Source organism: Microcaecilia unicolor, chromosome 1, assembly GCF_901765095.1.
Source record: "Microcaecilia unicolor chromosome 1, aMicUni1.1, whole genome shotgun sequence".
NCBI lineage: Eukaryota > Metazoa > Chordata > Amphibia > Gymnophiona > Siphonopidae > Microcaecilia > Microcaecilia unicolor.
In genome coordinates this window covers 11286186-11306331 of record NC_044031.1, presented here as the reverse complement: position 1 = coordinate 11306331, position 20146 = coordinate 11286186, and the positions used below count along the sequence as shown (strand labels likewise).

General features: G+C 42.9%; 1 protein-coding gene across 1 annotated transcript; it reads left to right on the top strand.

Annotated features, from left to right (window-relative positions):
- Nucleotides 1-226: 226 nt before the first annotated feature.
- On the top strand, nt 227-19912 carry LOC115460749 (oocyte zinc finger protein XlCOF6-like). The gene is made up of 4 exons (XM_030190499.1): nt 227-260; nt 618-728; nt 12553-14829; nt 19698-19912. Exons 1-4 carry the CDS (start codon nt 227-229, stop codon nt 19910-19912), a joined length of 2637 nt encoding a protein of 878 aa, XP_030046359.1.
- Nucleotides 19913-20146: the final 234 nt, after the last annotated feature.

The window sequence follows — 20146 nt, the reverse complement described above, 5'->3', positions numbered from 1 at the left end:
TGTCTTCCACCTGCACAGGGCATCTACATTCTAAAATCATTCCCAAAATGTTAGACGAATAAAGGTAGCTGAAATCTAATGCTTTCTGAGCACCCCCACGTTTCCCTGAGTGTGTTTCTGATTTGTGTTTCAGATGCGGGTGACATTTGAGGATATCGCTGTCTCTTTCTCCCAGGAGGAGTGGGAGTATTTAGATGAAGGGCAAAAGGAACTTTACAGGGAGGTGATGAAGGAGAATTATGAGATCCTGATCTCCCTAGGTAAGAATTGCTTTGTCTGAATTTTCTTAAGAGGAACAGCGTCTGATTTAATAGAAATTTGGCACATTTTCTGTACCTTCTGCACTTTGAATTCTGATCAGAATGTGTCAAACAATCACAGCTCCCCCCCCCCCCCCGATTCTTAAGTGATAGACATTTTTATAGTAAAAAACTTGTGACCTGTTCCATTACCCAGAGTACTTAAAGTGAGGTATAATAACCCCCAGATCCCTCTGCTTTTTGATGGGTAGCAATGACAGATCCATCATATGCTTTTCCCTTGAGAACTACTGCTGTCTATTGTTTTGTGAATATAAGGAAAATACAGCTAGTATTATTTTTCATTCCTGGAAGCAGGCTATGAAAGGATCAGTCCTGATACATTATCAAGGATTAAACAAGAGGAAGAGCCATATGTCTGGGATCCCCATGAGTCAAGAGAGAGAGAATTTACTCACTCAGACACAGGTGAGTAATAATACTGTGCAGAGTAAGGGCAGGTATTACAGAATACAAATGAATAAAATGAATGTACAGAGCAAGAGGAGGTATTACAGGGTACATAAGCACATAAGCACCACCACGCTGGGAAAAAACCAAAGGTCCATCAAGCCCAGCACTCCGTCTTCGGCAGTGGCCAATCCAGGCCCCAACAACCAGGCCTTTAATAGAAGAATTAACTAACTTGTTAGTCTCACTCACACACACACTAGGAGTGACACGGGCTGGACATACTGCAGCAAGACATGTTTATCCACTCCTACCCTAGCTGAGATAATATTTAACCATCTCTCTACCTCATGTGCAACTTCCTTTAAATTAGTCACCTTATTTTCTAACTCCTCTTACTATGTTCCATCTTTGCTTATACCCTTCACTATCGATTAAAATGTTCTATTACGTATTGTGTTGACATTGTAAGTAGTATACTATCAGGCTTATTTTCGAAAGAGAAGAGCGCCCATCTTTCGACACAAATCGCAAGATGGGCGTCCTCACAGGGTCGCCCAAATCGGCATAATCGAAAGCCGATTTTGGGCATCTTCAACTGCTTTCCGTCGCAGGGACGACCAAAGTTCATGGGGGCGTGTCAGAGGCATAGTGAAGGCAGGACTGGGGCGTGCCTAACATATGTGGTGTCCTCGACCGATAATGGAAAAAAGAAGGATGTCTCTGACGAACACTTGGACGACTTTACCTGGTCCTTTTTTTTTCTTACGACTAAGCCACAAAAATGTGCCATAAATGACCAGATGACCACCGGAGGGAATCAGGGATGACCTCCCCTTACTCCCCCAGTGGTCACTAACCCCCTCCCACCCTCAAAAAACATCTTTAAAAATATTTTTTCCAGTCTCTATGCCAGCCTCAAATGTCATACCCAGCTCCATGACAGCAGTATGCAGGTCCCTGGAGCAGTTTTAGTGGGTGCAGTGCACTTCAGGCAGATGGACCCAGGCCCATCCCCCCCCTACCTGTTACACTTGTGGTGGTATATGTGAGCCCTCCAAAACCCACCACAAACCCACTGTACCCACATGTAGGTGCCCCCCTTCACCCATAAGGGCTATTGTAGTGGTGTACAGTTGTGGGGAGTGTGTTTTGGGGGGCTCAGCACACAAGGTAAGGGAGCTATGCACCTGGGAGCCCATCTTGTTTCTGTAATATGGGTTTCCCCGACCCTTTGCCGGGAATATTGACTCCATTTCAAACACCTGTGCTACCAACTCCAATATACTAGTATTAGGAGACATTAACCTACACCTAGAAGACCCAAACTCTATCAACGCACAAGAGTGCAAGGAATTCCTCCACTTATGGGATCTTAAATGGCCACATATACAAGCAACCCATACCAAAGGGCACTGTAAGCCCACAGGGGTGCTCTCAGGTGTGCAGTGGCCCTCTAGTGGCTCCTGCCTGTACCTGGCCAGTCCTTTGCTTCAGGGAATAATCTTGAAACACAACTTCTCTAGGACTCTGGTGACTCGAGCCTCTATGTTTGGGCCTCCCCTTTCTCTCAGGGTGACCTCTTCATTAACCTGCAGTCCTGGCCCGGCCTCCCCGCTGTATCTCCTGGTAACCGACCCACCTTACCAGTTCTTCTGGTGGGGCCCCCGGGTCACCCTTCTCTGGAAGATAGCACAGCTTCCTCTGCTTGCAAAAATATGCAAATTAGCTGGTTGCATGTAAATTCAGTTTATTAGAGCTTGATTATAGTCTTTTGGGAACCTGGCGTTCTTTTTAAACACTTCACAGTTCCAACCACAATATTTTGGGGACTTCTAACCCCAGGCTTTGCAGCCTGCTTTACCTCCTCAGACACACAGTCCTTCCTCCTCAGCCCCGGGACACACAGTTCCGGCCTCCAGGCTCCCATCTCCTCTCCCTCGGGCAAAACTCCTTCCTCTGCTGAGAGGAAGCTATTTATGAGGTGTCCAATAAACCTCCCCCACCTCTTGAGACCTCGCCCCTCTGGTTCCAGAAGGATCTGGCCTAAAAGTCTCGTCTCACTTCCCCAGCTATCTCTCTGGAGCTCCCCCTACTGGCCCATACATGCCAATACTCAGCTAGATCCCCGGAGCTCCCAGTTTCCATGGGAGAGCGCCCTCTGGTGGCCTCCTCAAGTAAGGGCAGACACTGTGGTTATCACAGCACACACTCAATCTCTTCGCACACAAATTGTCAGCAGATCAGAACCTAACAATAACAGACATCAAATGGACAGAAACACCATGGACCGATCACTGCAAGCTAAACCTGTCCCTAAACTGGCTGAAGAAGGGCTCTTACCATAAACAAGAACCCACAACCTACAACACGAGGTTAAGTAGACACGGAAACATTCTGGCAACAGATATACAATAAGTAGTGGACCGCACAAACAGACTCCACTCAATACCTCATAGATTGGGACAAAAGATGCAAAATTATACTAGACGAAATAGCACCCTCATGAACACGAACCTCACGTAGACATAACAAGATGCCATGGTTCAACAACGAACTGAAAAAGCTACAAACACAATCCCGGAAACTCGAACGAGCATGGAGAAAAACAAAAGATGAACCCACACTCAACACGTGGAAACAAATACAAAGAAAATACAAATACGCAATAAGACAGACCAAAAGATTATACTACAAAACTAAAATAGGGACAGATCACAAATATACGAAGAAAATATACCAAGTCGTGAATAAACTCCTAGACACCACCTCAGTAACTAATACTATCACAGACCTCCCAGCTGCAGACATACTTGCTAAGTACTTCAACGAAAAAAATTGTAAACCTACGTAACACACTGCCTCAGGACAATACCGATATCGAATACTTCCTCAATGGTTTGGACCCAACACCCGGAGAATACCCAGCTTACCGAATCTGGTCAAACTTCTCTCTCCTCACCATCGGAACAGTCAACCAGGCAATTAGAAGGTTCACCAACACCCACTGTCAACTAGTTACCTGTCCAAGCAACCTAATAAAATCAGCCCCTGACCGCTTCACAACAGATCTCACATCCCACCTAAATTACTTGCTTCAAGAAGTTCTCTTCTCTAAGGAAAACGGTAATATCCTACTCACCCCAATACCAAAAGACACCAAGAAAAAACCAAACGATATCACTAATTACTGTCCAGTCGCATCTATCTCAGTGGTAATCAAACTGATGGAAAGTCTGGTAACCAAACAACTTAATGATTATATAAACAAATTCTCAATACTACATGAATCACAATCAGGATTTCGCCCCCTCCACAGCACTAATTACGCTACTAGCCAAATTCAAGCAGGAAATAGCAACAGGCAAAAGCATCCTTCTCCTCCAGTTCGACATGTCCAGTGCCTTCGACATGGTAAACCATAATATATTGCTAAGCCTACTAGATTACTTCGGAATAGGTGGAAATACACTTAGCTGGATCAAGGGTTTCCTAACCATAAGAACATACCAAGTGAAATCAAACTTCAACATATCATCTCCGTGGAAGCAGATTGTGGACTACCCCAAGGATTACCACTATCACCGATCCTCTTCAACCTAATGATGACCCCACTAGCTAAGGCATTATCCAACCAAGGCCTTAACCCTTTTATATATGTAGATGATGTCAAAATATACATTCCATACAAACTTGACCTAACAGAAATCAACAACAAAATCAAGCTCAGCCTAAACACCATGGACTCATGGGCTAACGCATTTCAACTAAAACTCAACAAAAAAAAACACACTGTCTCATCCTCTCATCCCAATACAACACATACAACTCCCTACATTTATTTATTTATTTATTGCATTTGTATCCCACATTTTCCCACCTATTTGCGGGCTCAGTGTGGCTTACAATAAATTGTAAATAATGGAAATACAATTTGTTACAAATCAGTTATGGATTACATTGTGAGAAGTTAAGCAAAGACATTCCTCCCCGGGAACTCCGTTCACTGGGTAAATCTCTCTTATCTGCACCCTTCTCCTCCACTGCTAACTCCAGACTCTGTTCCTTTTATCTTGCTGCACCATATGCCTGGAATAGACTCCCTGAGCCAGTACGTCAAGCTCCATCTCTGGCCGTCTTCAAATCTAAGCTAAAAGCCCACTTTCCTTGTCATCAAGCAGATGCAGCCATTACAGATGGGTTGTGTCCATCAACCAGCAGAGGGAGATAGAGAGCACACTTTTTTCAGTGTCTCATACCAGCTTGCTCCACTGCTCTCTTCAGTATTCTCTATCTCCCCTAGCAGAGTGGCTGCAGCTTCTTCGAGCTCCATCTAAAATCTGCCTGGAGGTTGCTCCTGTGCTTTTGCCAGTTGTTAGCAGGGGTGTTGGAGGCTATAGCAGCTTCACTTTAAAGGCACATAGGTTCGCCCTTTCCCTGCCTTACCCATACCTCCGTGGATGTGAACAAAACAACTGACCAGTGGTTCTGATGCAGCAGTGACGTAAACGGAGGCCACCGTTAACCACGGTCTGATACATACAGAGGAACACTGACAGAAGACTCTTGTTACAAGATAAGTACCTCTTTGAAAGTGTATTGAAAGGAATAGCATAGGGTCTGAGGTTTATGTTCCCCGTTCTGTTGTTTATTACTAAAAGACAAGCGATTTGAAAAAGACAAGAAATTTGACACCAGGAGGTTTTTTGCCAGTGATGAAGCAGTCCTAGCCCTTTCTTTGCTTAAACAGTGGAAAAGGTGCTTGTTGAGGCTTTTTCCTCTTAGGATAAATTTGCCCCGGAGCACTGTACACAAGTTGTCTCTTTGATTTATTCTAAGAGTTATTATGAAATACCTAACATTTAACAGCCCCATTCTTCCATGTGCCTTGGGTTTCTGCAGAATAGCTATGGGAAGTCTGGGGCGCCTGCCTCTCCAAAGGAAACGTTGAACAAGCTGATGCAATATCCGCTCCTCCTTCAGCCGCAAGAACATTGGCAGCATTTGAAACAAGTATAGCCACCGTGGAGCTATCATCATATTAAACAGTGCTATGCGGCCTGTCAAAGATATCAGACAGGTGCCCCAGAGTTGCAGTGTACGCCTAGTTTTGGCCAGCAACGGAAGCACATTCATCTCATACATCAAGGACAAGTCAGTCGGGACCATAACCCCCAAGTATCTCAATTTGCCCTCTGCCCATTCTAGGGGGAACTGTCCCTGCCACCCTCCCCTAACCTCCTCTCCCAGTGGCAGTCCTAACGAGATTTAGTTTAAACCCTGACACCTCCCCATATCCCATCAATACCTCTAGAAGGCACTGCAAAGAGGAACGCGGAGTGTCTAATAGCAATAATAGGTCGTCTTCATAGGCAATAATTTTAATTGCCATCCCCTGGATCTCCATCCCCTTTATTCCTTCTGATGCTCGCACCTCGCATAGCAGGGGTTCCAACAAAAATAGGAACAATAGCGGTGATAACGGACAGCCCTGCCATGTCCCACGGCCTATTCCAAAGTCCTGATCCCATTGACCACAATCATTGCTCTAGGCGATGAATATAATGCCCTGATTGCCTGTAGGTACCAGCCTTGTATCCCTATTCACCGTAGTGTTTCAAACATAAATGGCCAGAGTACCCTATCAAAAGCGCGCTCCGGGTCTAAGCTAACTACCATCCCTCTATGACCCTCACCTGAATCTTGTACTATAGCTGCTATCAGCTTACGTACATTGAGCACTGACTGACTGATGTCCTCTCACGAAACCTACCTGATTCTCATGTATTATCTGGGGCAACATCGGTGCCATTCTATCTGCGAGCACCCGGGACAATATCTTGATATCAACATTTATCAAAGATATTGGTCGATATGAGCCTGGCTGCAGCAGGCCCCTCCCTTCTTTAGGTATTATGCTAATCAGTGCCATGTTTGCCTGCGGAGGAAGGTTCACTTTCTCTACCACTACGTTATAAAATTCCCACAATGTACTCAGCAGCTGAATGCCCAGAATTTTGTAAAATTCTCCCGAATACCCGTCGGGCCCCGGTGCCGAGCACATTTTTAATGCCTTTATCGCTCCCTGAATTTCTTTCACAGTTAGCGGTGCGTTCGTCCTCTCTACTGCCTCTTCTGGAAGTTTCGGCATACCCAACTTTCTCAGGTATTCTTGTAGGTACATCTTATCTCCACCTTTTCCTTGGTACAATGCTTCAAAATGACCCCTAAATGCTTCCGCGATCTCCTCCATCTTTGTAACTACCCCCCCCCCCCCGTTTTTGTTTTGAGTGCCACAATAAAATGTGGCCTGCGAGCACTTATGTATTACAGAGCAGAAGTGAGAATTAAACATTGTAAAGAATGCAGAAAAGTAACAGATTACCAAATCCATGTCCTCCTCTGAGTGTCCGTGCTTTGATCTTGGAACTTTGGGAGACATAATTCATGATTTATTTTAAATATTTATATTCCACTTAAGTAGATAGAATTCATTGAAGCAGATTCCCAATCAACTTTAATAGTAATATTATTATTACTAGTAAAAGTGGCCCGTTTCTGGCGCCGATGAAACGGGCGCTAGCGGGCACAGGACTCCCTTCCCCTCCCCTTACGGTACCTGTTCGGTTGGGGCAGGAAAGAAAGAGCCCCCTCTTTCCTGCCCCTAGCGGTGGTGGTAGCTTGCATCGTGTGGGAGTCCGGCTCTCGGCGTTTGAAAATGGCCAGTCGGACGGTCGAGCATGCGCAGAGCAGCCAAGCGTTATGCTGGCTACTATGCGCATGCCATCAGAGATCGCCGCCGCTTCCCCCTCCCCCCTGCATTGAAATGACAGCTTCCCGCAGCCCCGGCCTCCCCGCCGCCCTCCAATCAAAAAAACGTCCACTTTGGCCGTCATTCCCCCCCCCCCCCCCCCCCCCCGGCAATAATAAAAACGTCTTTTTGGGCAGTGCTTCACTCAGCTGAGAGACCTGGAAGTCCCTGAGCCAATTACAACGTGTTTAGCCGAGCTAAACGTGCTGTGATTGGCTCAGAGACTTCCAGGTCTCTCAGCTGAGTGAAGCACTGCCAAAAAAGACGTTTTTATTATTGCAGGGGGGAGGGAATGATGGCCAAAATAGACGTTTTCATTATTACACTGACGAGCACTTGACCTTTTTCCTCCGATTTTTTGTTTCTTTACTTTTGTAGCAGTTTTTCAATCCTGCGCAGCCTCAACGAGAGGTACAGACCTCTCGTTAGATTTTCCAGTGTTAAGGCAATCGGAAAAGGTTAGTGCATCTCATTACAATAGGGTTTCTACACAATTTGCTCATCTGCATTCCGTTTTCGTTAGCTGCTACCGTCGTCGGAAAAAAAGTCTTTAATGCATGCCAGGGTTTACTACTTGCTCGTTAATGGCTTGTTAAGTTTAGTGCATCTGGCCCAGAGACAACAGGAGTATTTTATTGATAAATGACTCGACACGGGCCGTGTTTCGGCGTTAAGCAACACCTGCCTCAGGGGTCAGGGTTTGGTTATAAATTGTGTAAAATGTATGTGTGTCCAATGCCTCTGAAAAATAGATGGAGAAAATCTTTAAAACCAAGATATAATTTGCTTTTGCGAAAGAGAAGGCTAATGCAGGAGTTTTCTTCCCTACATTGCGGCTGTCTTTTCCGACAGAAACGCTTGGTTTTAAAGATTTTTTCCATCTATTTTTCAGAGGCATTGGCACATATACATTTTACACAATTTATAACCAAACCCGAAACACGGCCCGTGTCGGGTCAATTATCGAGGAAATACTCCTGGTTGTCTCAGTCTTGGCCCAGTATTGCTTTTTTTGTTTGTTACATTTGTATCCCACATTTTCCCACCTTTTTGCACGCTCAATGTGGCTTACATAGTACCATTAACGGCGTTAGATGATTCCGGTCTGAACAAATACAAGGTATGAACAATACAAGGTGATATTGTGGTAGAGTGAGGTACATGTATGGTAGGTACATAAATCAGAATATAAAACATCTTCAGTATTACCACACATACCTGATCATAAAACCTAGACAATATTTGTTGCATTTGTACCCCACATTTTCCCACCTATTTGGATGCTCAATGGCTTACATAGCACCATGAGGCGTAAGCTGCCTCTGGTGATGAAACAAATACAGGGTGATGTGGTAGAGAATGAGATGTATGTGTGACAGACACATAATAGAATCGAGAGAAGAAGAGATAGTATTTATTTATTTATTTATTGCATTTGTATCCCACATTTTCCCACCTCTTTGCAGGCTCAATGTGGCTTACAATACATCATGAGTGGTGGAAATATATTAGAAAATAGACATTTAGTGTTACAGAAGGATCTTGGGTAACATGATAGTGAGAAAACATGATAGTAGTATAACAAGCAACTATTATAAGACAGTTCTGAATATATGTGGAGGAGTTGTGTATATTCACATTGGTTGATCTTTGTGGTATGCCTTGTTAAAGAGATGGGTCTTCAGTAATTTGTGGAAGTTCATTGGTTCGTGAATCGTTTTTATGTTGCGCGGCAATGCATTCCATAACTGTGTGCTCAAGTAGGTAAAGGTTGACGCGTGCATTAGTTTGTATTTTAGACCTTTGCAGTTAGGGAAGTGTAGGTTCAGGAATGTGCGGGATGATCTTTTGACATTCCTGAGTCTATCAGGTCTGACATGTAGGCTGGTGCATCTCCGTGTATGATTTTGTGAACTAGGGAGCATATTCTGAACGTGATGCGTTCTTTAAGTGGGAGCCAGTGTAGTTTCTCTCGTAGGGGTTGAGCACTTTCATATTTTGTCTTACCGAATATGAGTCTGGCTGCAGTGTTCTGGGCTGTTTGAAGTTTCTTCATTATATGCTCTTTGCAGCCCGCGTAGAGTGTGTTGCAGTAGTCTAGATGACTGAGCACCATTGATTGTACCAGGTTACGGAAAACAGTCCTTGGGAAGAAAGGTCTTACTCTTTTTAACTTCCACATTGAGTGGAACATCTTCTTGGTTGTGTTTTTCGCGTGGTTCTTGAGTGTTAGGTGTCGGTCGATGGTAACTCCAAGAATTTTTAGGGTATCCGAAATTGGAAGGTTCAGATTTGGTGTTGATGGAGGTAAATTTATTCTTATTATGTTGAGAGGTGAGTATTAGGCATTGGGTTTTTTCTGCATTAAGTTTCAGCCGAAATGCATCCGCCCATGAATGCAGGATATGAAGACTTTGGTTGATGTCGTTGCAAATCTCCTTTAGGTCTTGTTTAAATGGGATGTCGATCGTTACGTCGTCTGTGTATATATATATTGGTTGAGGTTTTGGTTTGATAATAGTTTGCTACCTACTATACCTTGGATAAACAATATACTTTTTAATTTTTTATAATGCAATTATAAAGGGTTTAAATGTGCTCTGACCATACCCATTCCAACCATTTTATCCCCAAAGGGAGTATGTGGTGATGTCACAGATGGAACCATCATTGCACATTTGGTGTTCCACCTCCTTACCGTGTATGTACATACATCTAGGCTGATTCTGAACTCTTACGCATATAGCATAGATTAAACCAAAGAACCTTCTGTATATAGCATATATTCAATATATTAAAAGAACATATTCACAATGCCCTAAATTCAAAATATACATAAGTCTCCTCACTACTGGACTAATGAGCTCAAACAAATGTAACCTTCAAATCTACATGCTATAACTACCTAGCGTGTTCAAAAAGAGGTACAGTACACTTGATAACATTGCATATATAACCCACATACGGTTCTTAAGATTCTCCCTAAACAAATCATACCCAAATAAACAGATCTGTTTTACCACTTCCCTTGGAGGATATATCGTGCTCGCATAAGTGCTGTTAAAACCAAATCGGTCCATTCAACAAATTACTCTTGCCAGCTCCACTTCCCTTTAACTCTGGCCGAGTTTCATGCATCTTCTTCAGAAAGGGAAACTAAAACACAAACTTACCAATAATCCAACACAGCTCGCACACATGCTATAATGTGTCAAAGCAACCAATTCAAGAAGATCAACATTCTCAAAACAACCTTACTTACAATACCAAACTTTTAACTGTTTTCGGACAGACACCTAAACCCCGAGTAGGTTTGTGTCTGGACTCTCCACACGCCAGAGGAAAGCGTCTGACGTCATGTTCACACTCTTAACATGCCCACCTACCCCGCGCCTGAAATGCTACATCCAAAATGAAAAACAGCTGGTGACCCACATCCCTTAAAGGGCTAGATCCCTGCAATCCTATTTAGAAGCTGCCCCCTGGGAAAGCCTCCAGTGATTAATGTTTAATGGTATAAAGGTTCAACGAAACAACTGTATAACAGTATAACTCAATCGGCATAAGCAATCATGGAGACAGGAACGATCTGTACCTTAGGCACTTAGGTCTTGGTTCTGTAGGGGAGGGAGGGGGGGAAGAAAAGCTGAAAATAGAGAGGAATGTGCACACAACGGTGAGATAGAACATGTCATCTGTTTGTTTGTGCCATTACTGGGTTGCGATGTATTATATTACTATTATTTTCAAATGTAAATTACTTGAGCGATATTTTGTGTTATTGCTATATGGAGAACTTTCGGATGTTTGTACGTTTCTCTTACTAATAAAAATATTAAAAAAAAAAAAAAGAAGTTGATGTATATGTATGTAATGTTTTGTAACACTCTTCTTTGTCAAACTGTATTTTTTTTTGTTTTTTGTTACATTTGTACCCCACACTTTCCCACTCATGGCAGGCTCAATGCGGCTTACATGGGGCAATGGAGGGTTAAGTGACTTGCCCAGAGTCACAAGGAGCTGCCTGTGCCTGAAGTGGGAATCCAACTCAGTTCCTCAGTTCCCCAGGACCAAAGTCCACCACCCTAACCACTAGGCCGCCACTCCACTGTTGCTATTTGAGATTCTACATGGAATGTTGCTATTCCACTAGGCCACTCCTCCACTCCATTCATTCTTGTGTCCTTGGTGACGTAGAATTAGTGGCACCAGTTTCTGCCAGGGGAGGGAGGAAGAGTGCTCCTTGCTGGGTCAGCACGACCTTGCAGCTCTCAGCTCTGAGGCATTTTGAGTCTTTTTAGCCATGCAGTTCATAGGTCATAAACGACCTGTCAGTGGTTCAGAAAAGTGCACATCAATTCAAACATAACCCTCTTGGGAAAATATTCATTTTGATAGGTGCATTTCTACCGAACCAAAGAAAATAGATTGCTTAAGTCTCGTTTCACTTTCATGATGACTTTACTGCAGTTTGTTTCACAGTGAAGTTGTGCAAATCTATATTTACTTCCCTATTTAAAAGAATTGTTCCTTGAATCGTTTTTCAGTAAGTCAAGCTGTTACCTGCTGTAGTTTGAGTACAATGGCAGAGTTATCATCAAATTTTTCCCTGCTGTAACAGGTCAGAGACTTTGCTGTTCATTTATTAATATAACATAGTAGATGACGGCAGAAAAAGACCTGCATGGTCCATCCAGTCTGCCCAACAAGATAAACTCATATGTGCTACTTTTTGTGTATACCTTACCTTGATTTGTACCTGTCCTTTTCAGGGCACAGACCGTATAAGTCTGCCCAGCACTATCCCCGCCTCCATCCTGTTGAAAAATAAAGTACTCTGAAATGTCTCGAAGTTAAGCAGAATGGTGCCTGGTGAACTTTTGAACATTCTTGCCAATTTTGGATCCTCTGATGCTCTTGTCACCATGTTATAGAATTGCCCTGCCTATGAGCCCAGAAAATTCTGTTTCTTGATCAGTAATTGTTTTCCATTTAAGTAATACACGACTAATATCTTCTTTTCATATCCAGCAGTTAATGAGGCTCTACAGAAGCTCAAGCAAGAGCAAAATTGCAAAGAAACTCCTGTCGAAATGGAACAAATACCAGGACAGTCAAAAAATGTCTGTGAGAATATTTCCAAAGGGATGGAGAGGAGACACGCAAGGAATCATCAGCAGGAGTTGGAGAAGGAGCAGAGAGACCCTGCCGGAGAAACACCCTGTGGAATTACTGAGAGTGAGAGAAGTGACAAGCAACTCATTAACATCCCTGAGCACCAGAAACACTTGAGAACAGAGAGTCCCTTCCAAGATAGTAGCAGTGATCCAGAGCCTTCTAAACTCCCCCAAGAAGAGAGGACAGAGAACGAATCCTTTCAGTGTGACATCTGTGGAACAATCTTCAATATGAATGATCATTTCTTTCTGGATAAGAGAACCAACAGTGGGGAGAAATCCTTCTCATGCTCGCACTGTGAAAAGAGTTTCAGACAGAAGATAAAGTTGAAATTAGACCAAAGGTTTAGTTTATCCTCAGATTTGAAAAGGAACGAAGTAATCCACAGTGGACAGAAACCTTTTCTATGTAGTGAGAGTGGTAAATGTTTCAATGAGCTCTCACAGCTGAAGATCCACAGCAAAAAGAAACACACTGAGTATAATAAAAGTTTAATTCATTCATCACTCTTAAAAATTCATCAAATGAGCCGCAGTGGAAAGAAACCTTTCACATGCTCTGAGTGTAATAAATGTTTCACTTGTTTATCATACTTGAAAAAACATCAATTGATGCACAGTGGAAAGAAACCTTTCACATGCTCTGAGTGTAATAAATGTTTCACTTGTTTATCATACTTGAAAAAACATCAATTGATGCACAGTGGAAAGAAACCTTTTACGTGCACTGAGTGTAATAAACATTTCACTTATTCATCACACCTGAAAACTCATCAAATGATCCACAGTGGAAAGAAATCTTTTCCATGCACTGAGTGTAATAAATGTTTCACTTTTTTATCATACTTGAAAAAACATCAATTGATGCACAGTGGAAAGAAACCTTTTACGTGCACTGAGTGTAATAAAAGTTTCTCTCGTTCATCTTACCTGAAAATTCATCAAATGATCCACGGTGGAAAGAAACCTTTTACATGCACTGAGTGCAATAAAAGTTTCACTTATTCATCACACCTGAAAACTCATCAAATGATCCACAGTGGAAAGAAATCTTTTACATGCACTGAGTGTAATAAAAGTTTCTCTCGTTCATCTTACCTGAAAATTCATCAAATGATCCACGGTGGAAAGAAACCTTTTACATGCACTGAGTGCAATAAAAGTTTCACTTATTCATCACACCTGAAAACTCATCAAATGATCCACAGTGGAAAGAAATCTTTTACGTGCTCTGAGTGTAATAAAAGTTTCACGCATTCATCAAACTTAAAAAAACATCAAATGATCCACAGTGGAAAGAAACCTTTTACGTGCTCTGAGTGTAATAAAAGTTTCACGCATTCATCAAACTTAAAAAAACATCAAATGATCCACAGTGGAAAAAAACCTTTTACATGCCCCGACTGTAAAAAAAGTTTTACTCGTTCATCAAGCTTAAAAATTCATCAAATGATCCACAGTGGAAAGAAACCTTTTACGTGCACTGAGTGTAATAAAAGTTTCTCTCGTTCATCTTACCTGAAAATTCATCAAATGATCCACGGTGGAAAGAAACCTTTTACATGCACTGAGTGCAATAAAAGTTTCACTTATTCATCACACCTGAAAACTCATCAAATGATCCACAGTGGAAAGAAATCTTTTACATGCACTGAGTGTAATAAAAGTTTCTCTCGTTCATCTTACCTGAAAAGTCATCAAATGATCCACGGTGGAAAGAAACCTTTTACATGCACTGAGTGCAATAAAAGTTTCACTTATTCATCACACCTGAAAAGTCATCAAATGATCCACGGTGGAAAGAAACCTTTTACATGCACTGAGTGCAATAAAAGTTTCACTTATTCATCACACCTGAAAAGTCATCAAATGATCCACGGTGGAAAGAAACCTTTTACGTGCTCTGAGTGTAATAAAAGTTTCACACATTCATCAAACTTAAAAAAACATCAAATGATCCACAGTGGAAAGAAACCTTTTACTTGCACTGAGTGCAATAAAAGTTTCACTTATTCATCATACTTTAAAACTCATCAAATGATCCACAGTGGAAAGAAACCTTTTGCATGCCCCGACTGTAATAAAAGTTTTACTCGTTCATCACACCTGAAAAGTCATCAAATGATCCACGGTGGAAAGAAACCTTTTACATGCACTGAGTGTAATAAAAGTTTCACTTCTTCATCACACCTGAAAACTCATCAAATGATCCACAGTGGAAAGAAATCATTTACATGCACTGAATGTAATAAAAGTTTCTCTCGTTCATCTTACCTGAAATTTCATCAAATGATCCACAGTGGAAAAAAACCTTTTGCATGCCCCGACTGTAATAAAAGTTTTACTCGTTCATCAAGCTTAAAAATTCATCAAATGACCCACAGTGGAAAGAAATCTTTTACTTGCACTGAGTGCAATAAAAGTTTCACATAGAGGAGTCACGTGACGCTATGGTGAAGAGAGGTCGCAGGTGAACTTCTCTCCGAAGCCTGCCTGTTAATCCCCATATCTGCAGGAGAGTCGAACCCCCCTAACTTGCAATACTCGCTAGAGCAGGACTCAGTGCAAACATCTGGTCAAGCAGAACGAGCGAAAAATCGGCCATGGCGACGAAATCAGCCCAAAAAGAAAGGCAGAGGGGAAAAGCGGCCGAAGACAAAATGGCGGCGGCTTTCCCCGAAACAAGCCCATCGGTATCGTCTGCGTGGGTGGCTGAGATCACCTCCAAATTAACGGGGGTGATGGAAGATCTATTAGACCATCGGCTGAACCCACTTGACCAAAAGTTGGATACTAAATTGGAAAAACGCTGAACACGAAAATAGAGGATTTGACCAAGGAATGCATAGCGTTCCAAACTACAGTCAGCGAAGTGGAAAACAGATTGACGGGAGTGGAAGACTCTCAAAAAACTTTGCAGAAAAAAATATCGGACCTGGAACTTAAAATTGAAGACCTGGAAAACCGCTCCAGGCGGAATAACATCCGCTTGGTAGGCTTACCTGAAGCGCTCGGTGAAAGACAACTGGAGAGGGTCCTAGAACAATGGCTGACCAAAAGTATTGAATTTCCAGCAGAGCTTGGACCCTTAAGAATTGAACGCGCGCACCGGCTGGGAGTTCGCCAGATGAACACTGTTAAGCCACGAGTGATTATCTGCAGAGTGCTCAATTTTATAAGTACATAAGTAATGCCATACTGGGAAAAGACCAAGGGTCCATCGAGCCCAGCATCCTGTCCACGACAGCGGCCAATCCAGGCCAAGGGCACCTGGCAAGCTTCCCAAACGTACAAACATTCTATACATGTTATTCCTGGAATTTTGGATTTTTCCAAGTCCGTTTAGTAGCGGTTTATGGACTTGTCCTTTAGGAAACCGTCCAACCCCTTTTTAAACTCTGCTAAGCTAACCGCCTTCACCACTTTCTCCGGCAACGAATTCCAGAGTTTAATTACACGTTGGGTGAAGAAAAATTTTCTCCGATTTGTTTTAAATTTACTACACTGTAGTTTCATCGCATGCCCCCTAGTCCTAGTATTTTTGGAAAGCGTGAACAGACGCTTCACATCCACCTGTTCCACTCCACTCATTATTTTATATACCTCTATCATGTCTCCCCTCAGCCGTCTCTTCTCCAAGCTGTATAGCCCTAGCCTCCTTAGTCTTTCTTCATAGGGAAGTCGTCCCATCCCCGCTATCATTTTAGTCGCCCTTCGCTGCACCTTTTCCAATTCTACTATATCTTTCTTGAGATGCGGCGACCAGAATTGAACACAATACTCAAGGTGCAGTCGCACCATGGAGCGATACAACGGCATTATAACATCCTCACACCTGTTTTCCATACCTTTCCTAATAATACCCAACATTCTATTTGCTTTCTTAGCCGCAGCAGCACACTGAGCAGAAGGTTTCAGTGTGTTATCGACGACGACACCCAGATCCCTTTCTTGGTCCGTAACTCCTAACGTGGAACCTTGCATGACGTAGCTATAATTCGGGTTCTTTTTTCCCACATGCATCACCTTGCACTTGCTCACATTAAACATCATCTGCCATTTAGCCGCCCAGTCTCCCAGTCTCGTAAGGTCCTCTTGTAATTTTTCACAATCCTGTCGCGATTTAACGACTTTGAATAACTTTGTGTCATCAGCAAATGTAATTACCTCGCTAGTTACTCCCATCTCTAAATCATTTATAAATATATTAAAAAGCAGCGGTCCTAGCACAGACCCCTGAGGAACCCCACTAACTACCCTTCTCCATTGTGAATACTGCCCATTTAACCCCACTCTCTGTTTCCTATCCTTCAACCAGTTTTTAATCCACAATAGGACATTTCCTCCTATCCCATGACCCTCCAATTTCCTCTGTAGCCTTTCATGAGGTACCTTGTCAAACGCCTTTTGAAAATCCAGATACACAATATCAACCGACTCCCCTTTGTCCACATGTTTGTTCACTCCTTCAAAGAATTGAAGTAAATTGGTCAGGCAAGATTTCCCCACACAAAAGCCATGCTGACTTGGTCTCAGTAATCCATGTCCTCGGATATGCTCTGTAATTTTGTTTTTAATAATAGCCTCTACCATTTTCCCAGGCACCGACGTCAGACTCACCGGTCTATAATTTCCCGGATCTCCCCTGGAGCCTTTTTAAAAAATGGGCGTTACATTGGCCACCCTCCAATCTTCCGGTACCAAGCACGATTTTAAGGATAAGTTGCATATCACTAGCAGTTGCTCCGCAAGCTCGTTTTTCAGTTCTATCAGTACTCTAGGATGAATACCATCCGGTCCAGGAGATTTGCTACTCTTCAGTTTGCCGAACTGCCCCATTACGTCCTCCAGGTTTACCGTGAAGTCAGTAAGTTTCTCCGACTCGTCCGCTTGAAATACCATTTCCGACACCGGTATCCCACCCAAATCTTCCTCGGTGAAGACCGAAGCAAAGAATTCATTCAGTCTCTCTGCTACGTCTTTGTCTTCCTTGATCGCCCCTTTTACCCCTCGGTCATCCAGTGGCCCAACCGATTCTTTTGCCGGCTTCCTGCTTTTAATATACCGAAAAAAAATTTTACTATGTTTTTTTGCCTCTAATGCTATCTTTTTTTCATACTCCCTCTTGGCCTTCTTAATCTGTGCCTTGCATTTGCTTTGACACTCCTTATGCTGTTTCTTGTTATTTTCAGACGGTTCCTTCTTCCATTTTCTGAAGGCGTTTCTTTTAGCCCTAATAGCTTCCTTCACCTCACTTTTCAACCAGGCCGGGTGTCTTTTGGACTTCCGTCTTTCTTTTCTAATTTGCGGAATATGTATGGCCTGGGCCTCCAGGATGGTATTTTTGAACAGCGTCCACGCCTGTTGTAAAGTTTTTACTCTCTCAGTTGCCCCCCTAAGTTTTTTTTTTACCGTTCTTCTCATTTTATCATAGTCTCCTTTTTTAAAGTTAAACGCTAACGTATTTGACTTTCTGTGTACAGTTACTTCAAGGTCGATGTCAAAACTGATCATATTATGGTCACTGTTATCAAGCGGCCCCAGTACCATAACGTCCCTCACCAGATCATGCGCTCCACTAAGGACCAAGTCTAGAATTTTTCCTTCTCTCGTCGGCTCCTGCACCAGTTGCTCCATAAAGCTGTCCTTGATTTCATCAAGGAATTGTATCTCTGTAGCGTGTCCCGATGTTACATTTACCCAGTCTATATTTGGATAATTGAAGTCACCCATTATTATCACATTGCCCATTTTGTTCGCGTCTCTGATTTCTTTTATCATTTCTGTGTCTACCTGCTCATCCTGGCGAGGCGGACGGTAGTACACTCCTATCACCATTTTTTTCCCTTTTATACATGGAATTTCAACCCACAGTGATTCAAAGGTGTGATTTGTGTCCTGCTGAATTTGTAATCTATCTGAGTCAAGGCTCTCGTTAATATACAATGCTACTCCTCCACCAGTCCGGTCCACCCTATCACTGTGATATACGTTGTACCCTGGTATGACAGTGTCCCACTGGTTATCCTCCTTCCACCAGGTCTCAGTAATGCCTATTATATCCAATTTTTCATTTAGTGCAATATATTCCAACTCTCCCATCTTATTTCTTAGACTCCTAGCATTTGCATATAGACATTTCAGAGTATGTTTGTTGTTCTTATTTGCATGATGCTTAGTACCTGACACTATTGATTTGACATCTTTTGTCTGATCTTTAGTTGTATTTAAGAGCACCTGGCCTACCACGGTCTGTTGTGCAACCTCACTATCCAGAAACCCTATCTTCCCTGTTTGTGAGGTATCTTTGCAAGATTCCTTTTCCCGAACCATGCGCTTTTGAGCGACTGTCGGCCTTCCCCCCATTTCTAGTTTAAAAGCTGCTCTATCTCCTTTTTAAATGCCGACGCCAGCAGCCTGGTCCCACCCTGGTTAAGGTGGAGCCCATCCTTTCGGAATAGGCTCCCCCTTCCCCAGAATGTTGCCCAGTTCCTAACAAATCTAAAACCCTCCTCCCTGCACCATCGTCTCATCCACGCATTGAGACTCTGGAGCTCTGCCTGTCTCTTGGGCCCTGCACGTGGAACAGGTAGCATTTCAGAAAATGCTACCCTAGAGGATCTGGATTTGAGCTTTCTACCTAAGAGCCTAAATTTGGCTTCCAGAACCTCTCTCCCACATTTTCCTATGTCATTGGTACCCACATGTACCAAGACAGCAGACTCCTCCCCAGCACTATCTAAAATCCTATCTAGGTGACGCGTGAGGTCTGCCACCTTCGCACCAGGCAGGCAAGTCACCAGGCGATCCTCACGTCCACCAGCCACCCAGCTATCTATATGCCTAATGATCGAATCACCAACTACAACAGCTGTCCTAACCTTTCCCTCCCGGGCAGCACTTGGAGACATATCCTCAAGCACAAGCAATATATACTACAGGCAGCAAGATCGAATAATTCTCTGACTTATGAAAAAGCAAAAACACTCTGCTTTCAAGATTACTCGGCAGGAATTGCAGCCAAGAGAAAGGCATTCTCTCCAATATGCTCAAAATTATTTGATTTGAAGATCCGTTTTAGCCTACAATATCCTGCTATTTTGACACATAAGGGCAAATTGCGCTCTTTTACATCGGAAAGTGAGGCGAAAGACTTTGTGGCACAGCTAGAACACCCTGAAAATGCTGTTTCTGAGGACACAGAACCCGCGTGAGCCCAAAAGAAGATGCAGCCATGAGGCTTAAAAAAACTTAGCTCTAGATGAGATTTCCTACATCAACATACTTGAACCAAGAGAAATCTTAAGGGGAAGAAAAAAGAGAGAGACTCTGAAACCGAAGGTGGTAGAACTGTTATCCGTTTTTGATGGTGTTTAATTTTATATGTTAATACTGTTATGATTGTTATGTTCAGCATACAGGGGGGGAGTTCAAGAAGTGGATTATAA